Source organism: Juglans regia, chromosome 1, assembly GCF_001411555.2.
Source record: "Juglans regia cultivar Chandler chromosome 1, Walnut 2.0, whole genome shotgun sequence".
In the NCBI taxonomy this organism is placed as follows: Eukaryota; Viridiplantae; Streptophyta; class Magnoliopsida; order Fagales; family Juglandaceae; genus Juglans; species Juglans regia.
The window spans coordinates 42,885,498-42,902,877 of NC_049901.1; the positions used below are offsets into that span (position 1 = coordinate 42,885,498).

The 17,380-nt window shown below is 35.9% G+C and overlaps 2 protein-coding genes across 2 annotated transcripts; one reads left to right on the forward strand and one right to left on the reverse strand.

Annotated features, from left to right (window-relative positions):
- Positions 1-7,519: 7,519 nt before the first annotated feature.
- Positions 7,520-14,807, forward strand: LOC108996003 (autophagy-related protein 9-like). Its single transcript, XM_018971715.2, has 10 exons — positions 7,520-7,822; positions 8,159-8,808; positions 8,943-9,263; positions 9,800-10,022; positions 11,160-11,339; positions 11,434-11,640; positions 12,168-12,245; positions 12,355-12,425; positions 12,721-12,831; positions 13,620-14,807. The coding sequence occupies exons 2-10, from the start codon at positions 8,228-8,230 to the stop codon at positions 14,452-14,454; spliced, it is 2,607 nt and encodes an 868-aa protein (XP_018827260.1). The 5' UTR covers positions 7,520-7,822; positions 8,159-8,227; the 3' UTR covers positions 14,455-14,807.
- A 1,132-nt stretch (positions 14,808-15,939) lies between these two features.
- On the reverse strand, positions 15,940-17,380 carry LOC108995949 (RING-H2 finger protein ATL1-like). The gene has a single exon (XM_018971626.2). It carries the CDS (start codon positions 17,300-17,302, stop codon positions 16,259-16,261), a length of 1,044 nt encoding a protein of 347 aa, XP_018827171.1. The 5' UTR covers positions 17,303-17,380; the 3' UTR covers positions 15,940-16,258.

The window sequence follows — 17,380 nt, forward strand, 5'->3', positions numbered from 1 at the left end:
GGGGAGCTAGCTCTTGATGCTTTTTCTTTTTCATTTTGTAAAAGTTTCCTCTTATTCCTTTATTTGTAAATATTAAAGATTTTTATTTTTATTTTTGCTCAGATGCCATAAAAAAATGGAAGAATGAGGATATTTTGTTTTTTTATTCAAATAAAGTAGACTATAATAGTATTGTTTGTTGTGCTGTTTTTTTTTTTTTTTATGACAATAAAGAATTTTGTATGAAGATATTTTTGATGTTTTTTGTCATTTTTGTTGTAATAATGATGGTTTGGAATGGCTATATACCCACCTCTCATGGGACTAGTCATGATAAATTATCAAAATTGTTATATTGATCATGCTTCCGCTTAATGACATTATACTAAGATCCATACGGATTGTGAATTTTTGCCCCGTTGACAAATCATTATTTGGTAGGATGCTTAGGACGATAAAGATAATAGTTAAGTGTTTAGCATTTGGTGACCTAGTCCTATCCTCTAAATAGTGGGTCATTTTAAGTTTTTGTATTTAATTATTTTGATTTATCATGTGTAAGAGACTTTTATGTATCTTGGGCTTTAACATAGTGCATAAGAGTCTATTTTGAATAAGACTCTAGCATGGATGTAAGATTGCCTAATGGAGATATTTATGGGTGTATGTTTCTTATTCCACATGCATAATAAATTTTGTTATATTCTCTCATCAAGAGTTTAATGGAAACTAATTTTGAGGATTGATATAAAGTCTCTCACTTTTAATTTAGTTATCATGAATTTGGATTTGGCTTTGAGGGTCGATGCGTCTGTTGAACCCACTAGTGAAAGTTCTGCAGCTAAAAAGACTCGTTATGAGAAATGAGTGCATTCTGATAAGACTTGTTTCATGATTATGAAGTATACTATTAACAAGTCTATCAAGCAGAGCATAGCTGATAAAAAATGCCAAGTCTCATACTGCTTTCATGGTAATTGTTGATAAATGAAAGAAGTTCTTCAAGGGTAATAATAACAACTTCTGTATGATGAAGAAATCTGAAAGGCCTTCTCAGCAAGTTAGTGTAAGTGTTCCAAATGGGCCTAAGAATGAAGTTTTTAAGGGAAGGTTTAATTTCAGTCATTTGTTTAAGCACAAGAGGGCTGATTGTAGGAAATTTCAGGCTTGGTTAGACAAGAAAGGTACACATTCGCTACTAGTGTGTTTTGAGTCTAATCTAGTCGATGTGCCTTCTGATACTTAGTGGCTAGATACTAGTGCAACCATTCACACTACAAATTCTTTGCAGGAATTAAGGAACCACAAAAGACCAATTGACACAGAGTTGATAGTAAATATGGGCAATGGTGTGAATGTTAAAGTTTTAACATATTGGTGTTGTTAGACTTATTTTGACTTCTAAGCATGTTTTGAACTTGTCTGATACTACTTTTATACATTCCATTAGAAGAAAACTTACGTTTATTTCTATTTTGGACAAATGTGGTTATGTTTTTCATTTTGGAAACAGAAAGGCTACAATATTTTATAACTCTGTTGTGGTTGGTACTGCTACTTTATATGATGATTTGTATAAAATTGACTTGATTCCTGCTTTAGATCCTACTTCTTCTAGTATCTCTATTGTGAATGCTCTAGTTGATTTTAAACGTGTTAGATCTAATGAAAACTCTTTCATGTTATAGCACAAAAGGTTGGGTCATATATCTAGAGAAAAAATGGAGAGATTGATTAAAGATGGTATTCTAGTTGACTTGAATTTTTCTGATTTTAAAACTTGTGTTGCTTGTATCAAAGTGAAGCTTCCAACGAAAACTAGAAAGTAAAAGATTTGCAGATGTTTGGATATTCTAGATTTAATCCATACTGATATTTGTGATCACATTTCACATGCCGCTTTGGAAAATTATAGATACTTCATTAAATTTATTAATGATTATTCTCGTTATAGTTGTATTGAACTCATTCGAGAAAAATCAGACTTATTGGAAACTTTTAAGGCTTTTAAGACTGCTGTGGAGTTTCAAAAAAATAAGAAAATTAAAGCGGTAAGATTAGATAGAAGATATGAGTTTTATAGGAGATATGATGAAACTGGTAGAAATCTTGGACGTTTTACTAGATTTCTCAATGCATGTGGTATCGAGGCTCAATATACAATGTCTGAAACTCCAAAACAGAATGACATTGCAAAAAGAAGAAATCATACTCTTATGGATAGAATGCAGTATATGCTTAGTCATTTCACTTTACCTGAATTTTTGTGGGGTGAGACGTTGAAAACTGTTGCAAATATTTTGAATCAAGTACTAAGTAAATCGGTTTCTAAAACTCCTTATGAGTTATGGTTAAGTAAGAGGCCTAGTTTGCATCATTTCCATGTTTGAGACTGTAAAGTGAAAATAAGGCCTTATAATCATTAAGAGAATAAAGTTGATCCTAAAATAATTACTGGTTATTTTGTTGACTATTATGTGGGATCAAGAGACTCTATTTTCTATTGTCCTTCTAATGTTATTAAAGTCATTGAATCTGATCGAGTCACTTTCTTTTCGGATGTTAGTAACAGTGAGAGTTACGTGCCAAGTGAAGTTGTATTTAGGAAAAAGTGTGTTGTTATACATGTTCAGATTACTCCTCCATTAGTGGCTGCACTACCATTGACAAAGGGAACCAGTACTGTTATCCAAGACCCTATTGTTGACACTATAGTTGATGTTGATGTGAGGATTGATGATATTATTTTGAGGAGATCACAGCGAATTCGTAGACCAACAATTTCTTATGATTATATTGTCCATTTACAGAAGCATGAATTTAATACTGGTATGTCTCTTGATCCAGCCTCTTTTAAGAAGGTCATTGATAGTCCTCAATCTTCTTGTTGGATGGATGCTATGCATGATGAGATGGCATCGATGTGTCAAAACGGAGTATAACACTTAGTTGAACTACCATGTGGCTATAGGTCAATTAGTTGCAAATGAATTTTTAAAACCAAGTATAATTCTGAAGGCCAGGTATAAAGGTATAAATCTAGGCTTGTTGCTAAGAGTTTTAACCAAAGACAAGACATTGATTATAAGAACATTTTCTCGCTTGTTTCTACCAAATGTTTTTTTTGGATTATTATGGCATTGGTGGCTCATTTTGATCTCGAACTGCATCAAATGGATGTCAAGACAACTTTCCTTAATGGACATCTATTTGAGGATGTGTACATGACTCAACCAAATGGTTTCCAAGTGGAATGAAATGAACATATGATGTATAAACTTAACAAGTCCATTTATGGGCTTAAGCAAGTATCGAGACAATGATACTTAAAAATTTGATGAGATTGTTACCTCTTGCGATTTCAAGAAAAATCTTATTGATCAATGCATATATTTGAGGGTCAATGGGAGTAAGTATATCTTTATTGTTTTTTATGTTAATGATATATTACTTGCCGCAAATAATATTGAGCTTATGTTTGAGACAAAACTTGTGTTGTCATCTCATTTTGATATGAAAGACCTTGGTGAGGCCTCTTACGTTTTGAGCATCCAGATTTTTTGTGTGAGATTTAGAGGCACTCTTGGATTGTCTCATGAAACCTACATCGATAGAGTTTTAAATAGGTTTAATATGCATTTTTGTTCTCCTGGAAAAGAACCTATTGTAAAAGGTGATAAATTTTCTAAGTATCAATGCCTTAAGGATGATAGTGAGATGATTCAAATGCGAACAGTTCCCTATTCGTCGGTTGTGGGTAGTTTGATGTATGCTCAAGTATGTACACGACCTAATATTGCTTATGTTGTTGGTGTACTTGAGTGATCCTGGTTTGGCTCACTGGAAAGTTACAAAGAAAGTACTTAGGTATTTGCAAGGCACTAAAGATCTAGTACTTACATATCGGCGATCTGACATTCTTGATGTAGTTGGATATTTTGATGCCGATTTTGCAGGTTGTTTAGATGACAGGAAATCCACTTCTGGTTATGTTTTTATGATGGTAGGAGGAGCAATTTCTTGAAAAAGTGTTTCTTGAAAAAGTGTCAAACAGACATTTACAGCTTCCTCTACAATGGAGACAGAGTATGTAACTTGTTACGAGGCTACATGTCAGGCTATATGGTTGTGGAACTTTATCTTGGGGCTAGGTGTTTCGAACACCATTTCGAGGCCGCTGAAGATATTTTGTGATAATTCTGCAGTAGTCATTTTCTCTCGAAATACTAGGAACTCTTCTCGCTCCAAACATATTGATATTAAGTATTTGTTTGTCAGAGAGAAAATAACCAAGTCTTATATTTGTATTAAGCATATTTTCACAAAGTATATGTTAGCTGACTCACTAACTAAAGGTTTAACTCCAAAACTATTTCAGAAACATGTGACTCATTTGAGATTGTTAAAGTCTTCTGTTGTATTTAGTTAGTGGGAGTTCTGTGATCATTGACTGTTTGACTATATTGTTTATGTTCATATTCTGTTTTAAATGTAGCAATGTCAATGAATGCCTGAGTCACCTGCATTTTGGATAGGGTGTATTTATGTATTAAGACATACTGACTAGTCTCGTGCCTGGGTCATGCGCATTTTGGACAAGGCGATTGTTTATGTAATGAGACATTATGTTTGATCTCATGCCCGAGTCACGCGTATTTTGGATAGGGCGTACTTTATATATTGAGACATACTGATTAGTCTTGTGCCTAAGTCACGCGTATTATGGACAAGGCATATTACCTACAAGAGACAATTTGTTTTAGCCTATACCTGAGTCAGGTGGTTGTGAGTTTACGTTTGATGTCATATATCCTATCGGTATAGTCACTAGACTAGGTATTGCAACTGCATTTTGGACAAGACCTATTGCTTTAAAGACATTCAAATTTGTCTCTAGGGCTTTTTATGGAAACAAGTGTTTGTCACTCTTTTGATTATTTTCTTACTGCAATTGTATCTCATTGATCTGAATTACGTGATTGCAAGTATTGGTCATGTGTCGTATGCCCTGTCGATGTATCGTTCACTAGCTTGTACTTGTAGGTTTAAACAAAGCCTTTGGTTTTGGGATGTTTGTTTGTGTTTTATATTGTGATTAAATGTAATGCTGTCCAAGTGAGAGATTATTATATTTATTTTTGTGAATAATGGACTAGTATTAACATTTAGTAATTGGGCTCATAACGAGATGTACCATTTTAATAGACACATATGGACATTCTCACCTCACTTTAAAAATAGAACTAGCTCATTGAGTTCTATATAGTCATTTTGCTCTTCTTATTCTCCCTCTTAGAGTAAAAATAAAAAATCAGACAAAGAGGGGTAGAGAGTAGTTCTCTCTATAGCTAGAAAATTTCCTTTTTTGCAGGAATCCTAAAACTCTATGAACAATCCATCACAAGTTATTAGAGGTATGAACTCTCAATTTTATTGACCATATGCTTTGATTATATGAAGAAATTATCATATATTATAAATCTAACATTCAAATCACCCAACTACACAATATCATGGGCACAAATTAGTGTATTGAAAACACAATATCATGTGCACAAATTAGTATATTGAGAAGCTCCATAAAAAATAGTCTATTCAAATAAGCCAACTAAACAATATCATGAGCACAAATTAGTGTATTAAGAACCTCCAATACAAAATTCAAATTTGTATATTCAAATAAGCCAACTACACAATATCATATTGGCACAAATTAGTGTTAGTATTAAGAAGCGCCATAAAAAATCAATGTATTCAAATAAGTTAACTAAACAATATCTTGGGCACAAATTAGTATATTAAGAACCTTCATACAAAATTTAAATAAGTGTATTCAAATCAGCCAACTACACAATATCATGGGCACAAATCAGTGTATTAAGAACCTCCATACAAAATCCATTTGGCTGAGTAACTTTGTCAAACAGTTGATAGCCATAACAAAACTTAAACATTCATGCAAAAATTAACAGAACACAACCTTCATACAAAAAATTACACACAACCTCAAAAAAAAAAAAAAAAAAATCTTCAGCAAATCAATGTATACCAAAAAAATTTCTAACGTGTGTTACCATGACATGTTGCAGTGGATCTGGATGCAATCAGGATTTCTCTGCGACGTGGACTTAAATTTGCAAGAGAACCTCAACACTGTCTAGAGTTTGCAAGGGATACACGATAATAATTTATAACACGTGTTAGTACGGGAGGAAGTGAGAGAGATATATAGATCAAGGGTTAGCATGAGAGAGAGAGAGAAGGGTCGAGGATAGGGCACGATGAGAGAGAGATGACACTGAAGGGGCTCGATGAGAGAGAGAAAGGGCTCAGTGAGAGAGAGAGGGCACTGAAGGGTGAGATAGAGGGGGTACGAGAGTTTATAGGATGAAAGATAATGAGTGGTCAGTGTGAGAGAGAGGCACTGAAAGGGGTGAGAGACTTGGGCTCGGTCGTTTTATCTTCTCAGACCATGACGTGGCGACTAGACCAGATTCACCACATCACGGTGTGTAGTGTAGGAACAACCGACCGGATGATGAATAGATTTATAAAATGAGATACAACTGTTTACAAATGATATGTTTATAAATAACTGTATCTAATATTACTTTTTCAAAATTTATAGTTTGAAGTGTTTTGTAGAGTTCATGAATTGGAGTAGATTTTTTAGTGAGATTTGTAATCGTTGGGATCTCACAACTTTATGCTTTTACCAAAAAGCCCAAATACATTAAGATGTTAGGCCTGATTGAAACCAACATGAGGGTAGTAGTTATTATGGCAACAAATCTCTTTGCCACCCAAAAATTTAGTTTCATTTTTTTGAACACAATTTTTGTCTCTTGAGATTCTAATCTCTAAAATAAAAATCTCGATTTTAATCATTTTACATAATTGTAATATATAAACTCATAAAATCTACCTAGATTTGTTTAAAATTTCCAGAAAATTATTTTTCATTTAAAATAATTTTGAAGAATACTTTTATTTGTAGGATATATTATAATTTAAAGAGGATTTGTATATCTTTCAATTTATAAATTATTTAAGATGATGCAAAAATTAGAGGACAAAAAAAAGTGAAAAAGATCACCAAAATGATTTGCGTTTGAGGCTTGCTAGGTACAAGTAATTTGGCTTATCAAACGGCGTACCAACACTTAAATAATTTTTTTATTAAAAAAAATTTCTTTTTTAGAGAATAAAAAGATTTTCTGTCTCACAAAAATTATTTTCATTTTTAATTCACATTATTTTATTAAATAGATATTTTATATTTAATATGTGCAGTTTAGTATTCAAAATCACTTATAAGGAGACGGTTTTTTTTATTTTAAATTATTTTCTCCGCTGAACAATAAAAAAGTTTGAAAATATTTACTCAATCAGTAACTCTTGTCTCTTTGATGTCAAAAAAAAAAAAACTCACGTCTCTTTGACGTATCTTTCAGAGTCGGAAATAGATAAGCCCAAGCAAAAGGCCTACGAAAAGAAAAAAAAGGCCTAGAGCACACCACCAGCCACCTCGCGGTCCGATAATCATTAAAGAAATCGGGAAAATTCCTCTGTCTACCACGCAACCAAACACCTCTCTCTCTCTCTCTCTCTCCCCCTCTCTAGTCTCGTTCCTTTCTACTTGGGTTTCCCATCTATTTCGATACAACACCGTACTGCTTCAGCTTCTGAAGTTAACCCCAAACCCTCTCGGTCTATCCTCTTAAATTCGTTGATTCTGACGGTTTTTCGCCCCAATTCTTTGCTGGTTATCAACTAAATTCGGTGAATTTGGTTCATTTATCGCCCTATTCTTTTGATTACTCATTCTTATTGTGGGTCGCAGGTAATATGTTGCCTTCTGCAAATTCAGTAATATTTGTTGCATTGGATCTTATTTTTGCAATTTGATATTGAGCTTTTATTTATTTTTAATCTTATTTTCTTTTATATGCTGTTTGCCTTCTTGGTACGAAAGTTTGCTTCTTCTTTCTTGCTAATTGTGCTTAAAAGTACCAAGAGAATAAATCTTGAGTGTATTGGTATTTTCTTGTAGTAAAGTTGTAATTTTTGTACTTCCTAGCGTACCCATTTGCGAATCTTGACACAAGTTTTACTTTTTAATGTAATCATTCATGAAAGAATACTAAAAGGGCTAATGTTATTTTCTTCTTCTTTACAGAACCTTTCCTTAATGCTTGTAAGTGATTTGTCGAATGGATTGGCTGTATTTGCCTGTCAGTCTTTGTGAATGATGTTTGGTGGGCCAAAGGGTGCAAATACCCTTAGCACACTCAAATCAAAATGGCGTGGTGAATCTTCTTTGACCACAGGTTTGCTTAAGGATGTGCCTCCTGAGATTGAATTGTCGGATTACGGAAAGGTACCGCCAAGTCCTGGTAGTGAGAGCCCTTCGGGGCTTCTTAATGGTGATACTTTGAATGTGGAACCAATTGCTGATTTGGACCTGTTCTTTGAAAGGCTTTACGGCTACTATTGTGAGAAAGGGCTTTGGTGCATCATTATAAAATGGATAGTTGAGCTTCTAAGCCTTGGATTCACCATTTGTTTCTCAGGATTTTTCTTATTATATGTTGACTGGAATGGTCTTCGTAATGCCAAGTGTGGGATGGATGCAGTTGAATCTGGGATTAAGCCCTGTGATCTTGCTAAGGATGCTCTTCATCGGCACCCATTAACCCCGTTAACACTGACCAAAGCTATAATTGTTGGGTATTTAGGGATTTTTTCTATTTATTGGATCTTTTGTTTTTTGAGGTTCTTCGCTCAATTAAAGGATACTCTGGGGGTTCGTCACTTTTATTACAACAAGTAAGCCTGAGAATAATTCTAATTATACAAATTTTGATGGTGTTGAATGCAACGTTTTGTCTTTTACTTAGTTCTTATGTTTTAGTACAATTTTATCATTAAATAACAACGTCAAGGATGTTCTCTTCTTGCAGTCTCCATGTTACAGATAATGAAATTCAGACCATGCCATGGGCGACAATACTTGAGAAGGTTGTTCAGCTGCAAAGTTCACAACAGCTCTGTGTGATTAAGGATCTTTCTGCTCATGATGTCGTGATGCGGTTGATGCGCAAAGAGAACTACTTGATTGGAATGCTCAACAAGGGGGTGCTTGCTTTCCCCATCTCTCAGTGGGTCCCAGGTGCTGGACCGACTGCCAAATTTGTCTCAAACGGAATGCAACATCGTCTGATACTGACAAAGACGCTTGAGTGGACCTTAAATTGGTGCATTCTGCAGAGCATGTTTGATCGGTACATTGAATTTTTCATGAGTAACTAGATATATTTTGTTTCTGGAACATATTACATAACACGCATTCAAGCTTCATGCTAACATATAAGGCATGCTTCCATTAATTATCTTCTACAATATGCGGAAGAAAGTATTTCCCCCTTTTGGGAGTTGTTACATATTTGTTATTTTCCTTTGGTATCATTTGATGAATAATATTGCATCATGCATTAATTTCAAGAATTTTCCTACTCTGCACCCTTGGTCAAGAGACGGGCTTGGGATGAGCTGTAGACTCAGGCATCCTGGGTTTGATTCTGCATGAGTTTCTCTGGATTACCTGATGCATAATTCTGACTTGTTGGGTGTATCTGGGGTTTACTTCTCACAGGTGGGTCCAAAGGGTCTTGCCTTGGTGAGGTTCCACGTTGTAGAAAAAAATCAAGAGTTTTACAAACATACGTTGTGGTTTCATTTGTCAAAGGTGCATGGCATGATTTATGATCTCCCTCCCCGATTGTTGATGATTTTCTGATCTATTGTGCTACTTCTACAGAAACTTCTGTGTTAAAAGGGACTTTGTATCTAATCCTGCAACATTAAAGAAGAGGTTTATGGTAGTTGGGCTTGCAATGCTTCTTCTTTCTCCATTTCTTGTCATATTCATGCTGGTGTATCTCTTTCTGAGGCATGCTGAACAGTTCTATAATCACCCAAGCACTGCATCATCTCAAAGGTGGTCAACTTTGTCAAAGTGGATTTTTAGGGAATATAATGAGGTAATTACTATTTTTATCTCTCTTTTATGGAGTTCAACCAAAGTTTTTCCTGGGTTCATAATATTTGCCTGCTTCTGTATCTGTTGTGTGCTCAAAATGTGGGTATGATTCTTAGCCAGTGGGTGGAAGCATTTTCCATGTCTTGATAGGGTTGCCTATTGATTCATCAGTTCTGTCTTTATAACTGTAATCACCATTCTGTATGCTTGTTCTATCTGTCTATCACTTTTTTGTTGTTTACCATTGTATATTAAAGACTTTGGTTAAAGAAAACAATGCTACAATGTAGGGAAATGATTAGTGATCACAATGATATGGGATAAATTACAATTTATATCTTGTGATGAGGCCTAATTCTATATCTCTGAATTTTGGAAAGTTACACCAAACCTCTTCGTTGTTTGAATTAAACTGAAGTGTTTCAGATCTAATCTGTAAGCTATGAGAGATGTGAGAGATGTGGTGCCAATAAGTGATGCCACATTATTGGCACCCCAGTTGGAGATTTGAGAGATGTGGGAGGAGTAAAGTCTGAAGGTAGTCTTGCTAGTATGTACACTTCACATGATATCACAACGATTGAGGAAGAAAAAAGAGTTAACAGACTATGTGGAACTAAGATGCGCAATAGATGACAGAGCAGCATAATTTCATTCAGTTCAAAAGAATGTTTCATTACTATGGTTTCATTGTTTCTTCATATTATTTTTATTTAAATGAACTGAGCGATTCTTTTCTGCAAGAATTCTTCTTGGTACTACTGGCTATATTACAAAGCTCGCAAAGATGATATTTTCAAGTTATTCTAATACCTATAACTTGGGGTCAGATAGTTCAACACAGGTGTGGATCACCTGGTCAACAGTCAAAAAAAAAAAAAAAAAAATAGAATGGAGAAAATGATAGGAGTTAAATGGGACCGATTCATGGGATATGTTGGAGGCTCACAAGTAAAAATTGACTCTGCCACAGGCAGGAATGTGTTGACTCAGAACAGGAGTTGGGGGTAGTTGATCCTGTCATGAATAAGTTCAAACTACTTTTGGCTTCTCCTACATATAATATTTGTATTTTATATGTAACCTCTTTGTTTATTATGCATTAGATTTAAAAGTAGTATCTGTTTTTGTGGAACAGGTGGATCATTTGTTTAAGCACCGGATCAATAGCAGTGTGGATCATGCTTCTAATTATCTCAAGCAATTTCCTTCTCCAATTATTTCTATTATTGCAAAGTTCATCTCCTTTGTATCTGGTGGTTTTGCTGCAATCCTTATCATCATTGCATTTCTGGAAGAGTCACTGCTAGAAGGCCATGTAACTAAATTCTTTCATATCTTACTTTGATGGCATATCAAACCGTTTGTATATTGAGGATAATTTTTTTTTTTGCCCTTTTTTAAACTATCAGATATTTGGACGCAACTTGTTTTGGTATGCTGCTGTTTTCGGAACTATAACAGCTCTTAGCCGGGCTGCTGTTACAGATGAGCTTCTAGTTCTTGATCCTGAGGGTGCAATGTCTATGGTTGTCGAACATACACATTATATGCCAAAGAGATGGCGTGGCAAAGAAAATACTGAGACGGTTCGCATTGAGTTTGAAACTCTATTTCAGGTATTTAACTATTTTTAATGTTTTCATTGAGGTAGTTCTGGCATGAGTTAACTAAGAAACTCCAGAAACTTATTTTTGCTTATAATTACAAAGGGGTGCAATAGCTGAATTATCCAAATAAGCACAAGTAAAAGTGCTGGATGAAATTGTTTGTTTACGTGGACTTGGATATGGTGCCAAGTTTGATACATACCCAATTGTTGGATATGATGGCCGTACCCTTAACTAGAATGTTGTGTTGACAAGGTTACAGTAGGGTGAAGTGTAAGGGTTACTGGGTTCTCGGTTGTTTGCCTTAATTTGCTCACATCTATTAGCCACCGTCCATTCTCTCTCCCATCCCTTATCTTGTGTCAATTTGGGTAAATGCAAATTTGGTGCTTATAAGCTTTATGTGAACTGACTCTGCTGGAAAGTTTGGCAAATTAAGTCTAGGGAAGATCACACTTTCCCTCCCCCACCCTGTGGGGCAGCAAGGTAGTGAAGGTTTAACTACTTTTGTGCTCATGATTTTTTTCCTGATGCAGTATACTGGAATGATGCTACTTGAGGAGATGGCCTCAATTTTCCTCACTCCGTATTTACTTATATTTGTTGTCCCAAAGGTTTGGTTTGTTGTAATTTTTTACTCCTGATAATTTTTTTATTCTTCTGCATCATAATTTATAGTTTTTGGGCAAGTCATTTTTTGAACTGAGTATATTTATTTTGCAGCGTGTGGATGACATTTTGCAGTTCATTGTAGATTTCACAGTGAATGTTGAAGGTGTTGGTCATGTCTGCAGGTTTGTCTTCTTTGTTTTGATTTGCTATTCTGGCACCACACATATGAAGCCCTCTCTCTCTCTCTCTCTCTCTACATTTTTTTTTTGATAAGTAAGAGATAAATTTTATTGATACGAATGAAATAAGCATAGCTTGTATACACAAGAGGTATACAAAAGAACACCTAGATACATTCTATGAACGGTAGATTAAAGACAAGAAGTCATGAGCATTGTTCCCATTTAGTACAATAGCTCTCTCTCTCTCTACATTAATAAGATTTATTTTTATTTTTAGCTCTTGATCTTTTGGCAGTTTCAGCGTCTTTGACTTTCAAAAACATGGCAATAGCAATTATGGCTCACCATATAATGCACATCGCACTGAGAGGAGTTCTCAGGGGAAAATGGAGAAATCATTTTTAAGGTACTTTTGCTATATTTCTGGTAGAGTTGATCTTCTGGTCACGGCACCTTATCTTCTATATTATTTTAATTGGGAAAAAATGCCTAGAATTTTCTCTGTGCAGTTTCAATTTCATTTAGCTTACTTATCAAAAAAAAAAAATTTCATTTAGCTTTCTAGTAGTATTATTATAATATTTTAGAACTGAAATAAACCTCAGCAAGGCTGCAAGTGCCAGTTCTGCAACTATTAGTCCCTCAAGTCTCTATCTTCTCTTCCTTATCTTGCTCTGTTTCTAAAGTTTCATTATGATTTTTTTTTTTTTGATAAGTAAAATAAGTATTATTAACAAAGAAGGGCAACAACTGCCAGTTACAAAAATGTATGCCCTATTTACGAAGGCACGTTAGAAACTAAGAAATCATGAAGTTCCATGCCATTAAAGTCCACAGCAATGGCCCAAGCACAAAGAGTTCTAAAAAAGAAAATTTTTAGCTCTTCCATTGATCTCTCCTTGTCTTCAAATGTCCTCTCATTTCACTCCCGTCATAAGCACCACATGATACAAATAAAAAGTTTCATTATGATTAATTGGGTATAAAATGAATGATTGTTCAAATTGCATTAAGGAGCATGATGAGTGGGGATGCAATAATCATTTTATATCACAACTTGAAGGGAAGTGTGTTGTTTGTGATGTTATAGGTGCCATGGTGCTTTGTTAAGTAGTTTTGGACAGTGTGGCTAAAGTGGCTTTGGAGTAACTATTTCCTACATCTCAATTTTTGATGATCCTATTCTGGTTTCAGCTTTCAAAGTAACTACCCTTCGTGGGAACCAAACACTCAGGGAAAGCAGTTCCTGTCGAATCTTAGGACTTTCAGGGAGCAAACTCTGCATGGACAGGGGGCCAGACAGGCATATTCTCCTAGAAAGTGGCGAGGGAGCCCCATTTTCAGAGGTCGTGGAGACAGACGTGGGTTTTTATCAAGGGAGCTCACACATAATAGTCCTGGAACTGGCTATCAGTTGGGTTCTCTATGGCTAACTGATGCAGATCAAAAGAATCATCCCTATCTTCTTGATTGGTATTATACCTCACGACTGAACCACGTGGCTGGTCACTCGGGAGACACTCCACGGGACTTCGAAGCAACTGATGAGCAGCATCCTGGAGATTATTGGATGCCATCCAACTTGACAAAAAATGAACCAAGGTATGAAGAGTACTGGGGTGGTGACCATTACGAGGATCGGGCTCAGTCCCATCTTGGGGCTTCAACATCAACTCCCTTCTTCCGGGATAGTGTACTACAGCATCATGCTTCTAGTAATTTGGCACACCCAACCACCAGGAGCCAATGGTGGGCCAGAAGTGGGCCATATGGTGGGCAGCCCCAGACAAGTTTTCTGGAGCCTCCTGCTTTCACTCACCACAGTTCAGAGAATTATTATGACAATCTTTCAGATAGAAGCTTGGAGGAGCAAGAACAACACTTGGACTGGAGAAATAACCGCAAATTAGCTCAAACCACTTGCATGGATGACTTAGAGGTGGGAGAATTAAATCTTCATTTCGACGATATATATAGCAGACCTCCCGAAACTCCCAGAATAAATCAAGTGCCTACAAGCTTCGAGTGATCAGATAATTGGAATGTACATGGGTTTCCATTACTCTGTGATGGGTGTTCTGTGTAAAGGAAACTCTGTATTCTTTATTGTATATAAATTCATCATGGTTAATTTTCTTAATAGGCATCAAGCTTGAGCCGGAAGGTGACAGAGGTCCAAAGAGACCAGAGTCCTGAAAATGTAAAAGCTGGATACAAATAGAAAAACTAGATACAGAGAGACCATATTCGCTTATAACTTGACCTGTATCTTGATTTGAGGTTTGGAAATGTCCAACATTTTCTTGGGCATTTGAGGACTTGTTAATGTCTGTCCATCCTTGACAAACTACTAGCTTTGGGAATTCAGGAAATGTTTTGTGCTGCACACTAAACAGATTTAGGAGATCATTCAAAAAGCATCTTGAAGGATCTCATTTAGGAATAAAACCAAACTCTTGCTGACAAGTGTCTTACCAAAGGCTATCTGCGACATTTCATAGCCCGTTTAAGAAAGCTTACTCATTGAGTAATGGATTTGCAACGTGTCATATTTGTGCTACATTCTCACTGCTTCTCTGTCACTGTCAGCTATGGCAGCAATGGATTGCTTGTCAAGCAAGCTGCAATCATGCTCGCGAGGCAGTGATTGACTCTGATTATTTTTTCTTGAAATGTAGGGTATCGTGTTTTTGTTATGATACTATAACTCTGTATTTCACTGGAAATGTTATTATGATGTTCACATCCACTGGACCTAGTTTCTGGTCATGATGTTGTCCACTCATCAATACCGTTCTGTTATCTTCAGTTTGTTCTGATTTGTTACCTGGGGAAAGAAAAACTGAGATGCCTGCAAATTTGTTTTCTTCAGCAATGAGAAACATAGGAATGAAACACGAGAACCATTGAGTTTTGAATGTCATTTATGAGAAACATGAGAAAGTCGTGTGGTCACATAAGTAGGTTTAACTGTTAATACGTGAAATATTTAATTAAATAAAATATAATATAGAGTCATTCGAACTTAAGACTTGACACCATGCAAAATTGTCTTTTATTTTAAAAATTTAAGTTACTATAAACAAGTCAATTTAATTATTTAAACTATATTCTAACAATTTGTCATCAGAACTTTTAGCTGAGACAAGCATGACCTTATTTGATGAAATTCTTCGTCTCTATATAGAGACTAGAGATCAAGCCCAACCAAACCAACATGCATGTGAGGAAATCCGATTCTTCTGCATGTATTATTAGATTGAGATTTGACTCTCTTTTCATTGTCTTTCTTTTCCCAGGAAGAAGGCGCGCGTCTGATTGGAAACAGTGAAGATGTCTAACCAAAATTATCGGAGACTTATAACAAAAGGCAAAAAGAAAGAAAAGAAAAGAAAAGAAGAGAAAAGAAAAGAAGAGAGAAGAAAAAAAAGCCGTCCCGTTCATCAACACAGATATTTGCTTCCGGGATAAGGTATTGGAGATCATTTCCAAGGAGACCTTTCTCACGCTTTCACTTATGGTTATTCATTCCAGTGGGTCCCCTCTACCCTGGCTTCCATTAATGGGAGAATTACAACAGTCATTTTCATTCGAGAAAGGAAAAAGAAAGCAATCATTCTCTAGCCCATGCTTACTACCCTTCAGCAGTCCAGACTTTGTCTAATTTGTGTCGTTTTTGTATTATATGATATTCATCTTGAGTCTCTCTTGCACTCGTCTATTATCCTTGTGTGAACATCCAATTGACCGTTAAAACTTCAAGTAACTCCACTCCAAAACAAAAAATGAAACCCGAAAGTGATACAAATAATAAAAAAAAAACGAATCTCACATTAAAGCTCGGACTCAATGGGAAGAATTGCTTTTCTGGATCCACGGCCATGTCTAAATGGGAAGAATGATCTTCGACCTCTGCTGTCGTAAGCTTCGCTTGTACCATCCTCATGACTGTGATCCCTATTTCGTAGAGTGATTTCTTGAACAGTTAAGTACAGCTGTTGATCAGCTGCAGAATCCATTGAGAAAGATCTTCTGATGGGTTGAATAGAAAATTGATCATCTTTCTTTCTTGTATCAATGCACTCATCTCCCATGATCAAAACATGGTGGAACTTTCTTGGTTTTAAGTTTCCAGGCTTCTTTTCCAACTTCCTTGGTGAATTATTCCTGGGCTGCCCTGGAACTTCTAGTGAATCATTTCTTTCTTGTTGCCTTTGTGGTAATGCAACTTCATCTTCTCCCCCCAATTCAATTACCACAAAGTCTTCATCACTACTCATGATGCTATTGGATAAGAGTTGAGAATTTTGTGGTGAAGAGCTTGGTGCAATAATATGATCAATCCGATACCTGTTTGTGCCTGAAATGCTTGATCTGCAAAGAGGGCAATTTGCATTGCTTTGAAGCCATATATCGATGCAATCCAAGTGGAATGCATGGCTGCATTTGGGAAGAACTCTTAGCATATCCTCTTCTTGAAACTCATTCAGACAAACCACACAACAGACACCTCTTGCCTCACCTTCCCTTCTGAATGGAAACATTGGGATTTCACGAATGACAGACTCATCAAGCCCACGATTCCACATTGATGGAGAGAGAGCTATAAAGGGATCTTCACTTTCTCTTGCTCTCAATGTAGAAAACCATCTCAGCAGATTAGCTTGGTGCCAGTTTGAGCAGCACTTGGTCACAATGATGTAGTAGCTAACTAGCAACAAAGCTGTGGTCATGATGCATAGAACGGCAATGGCTAATATGGGAAAAGCAGATTCTGAAGTAGGCAGGGCTGGTTGATAAATTGAGTTTGCTTGGGTTTTGATGGGTTTTAGAGCCTGAGATCCAATGCTGTAGAAGTGATTCTTGTTTGGTGCCATAATTGCAGATGATTTGAATGAGAGCTTTCAGAAGTTTGGAGCACAAATGGAGAGGGGATATATCGGTTTGACTAACGA

Bases quoted from the DNA above. Each gene is read 5' to 3' on its own strand.
- LOC108996003 (XM_018971715.2), top strand. From the start codon at position 8,228: ATGATGTTTGGTGGGCCAAAGGGTGCAAATACCCTTAGCACACTCAAA. The intron at 9,264-9,799 runs GTACATTGAATT...CTACTTCTACAG, and splicing joins CTGCAGAGCATGTTTGATCG to AAACTTCTGTGTTAAAAGGG. The intron at 10,023-11,159 runs GTAATTACTATT...TTTGTGGAACAG, and splicing joins TTTTTAGGGAATATAATGAG to GTGGATCATTTGTTTAAGCA.
- LOC108995949 (XM_018971626.2), bottom strand. From the start codon at position 17,302: ATGGCACCAAACAAGAATCACTTCTACAGCATTGGATCTCAGGCTCTA.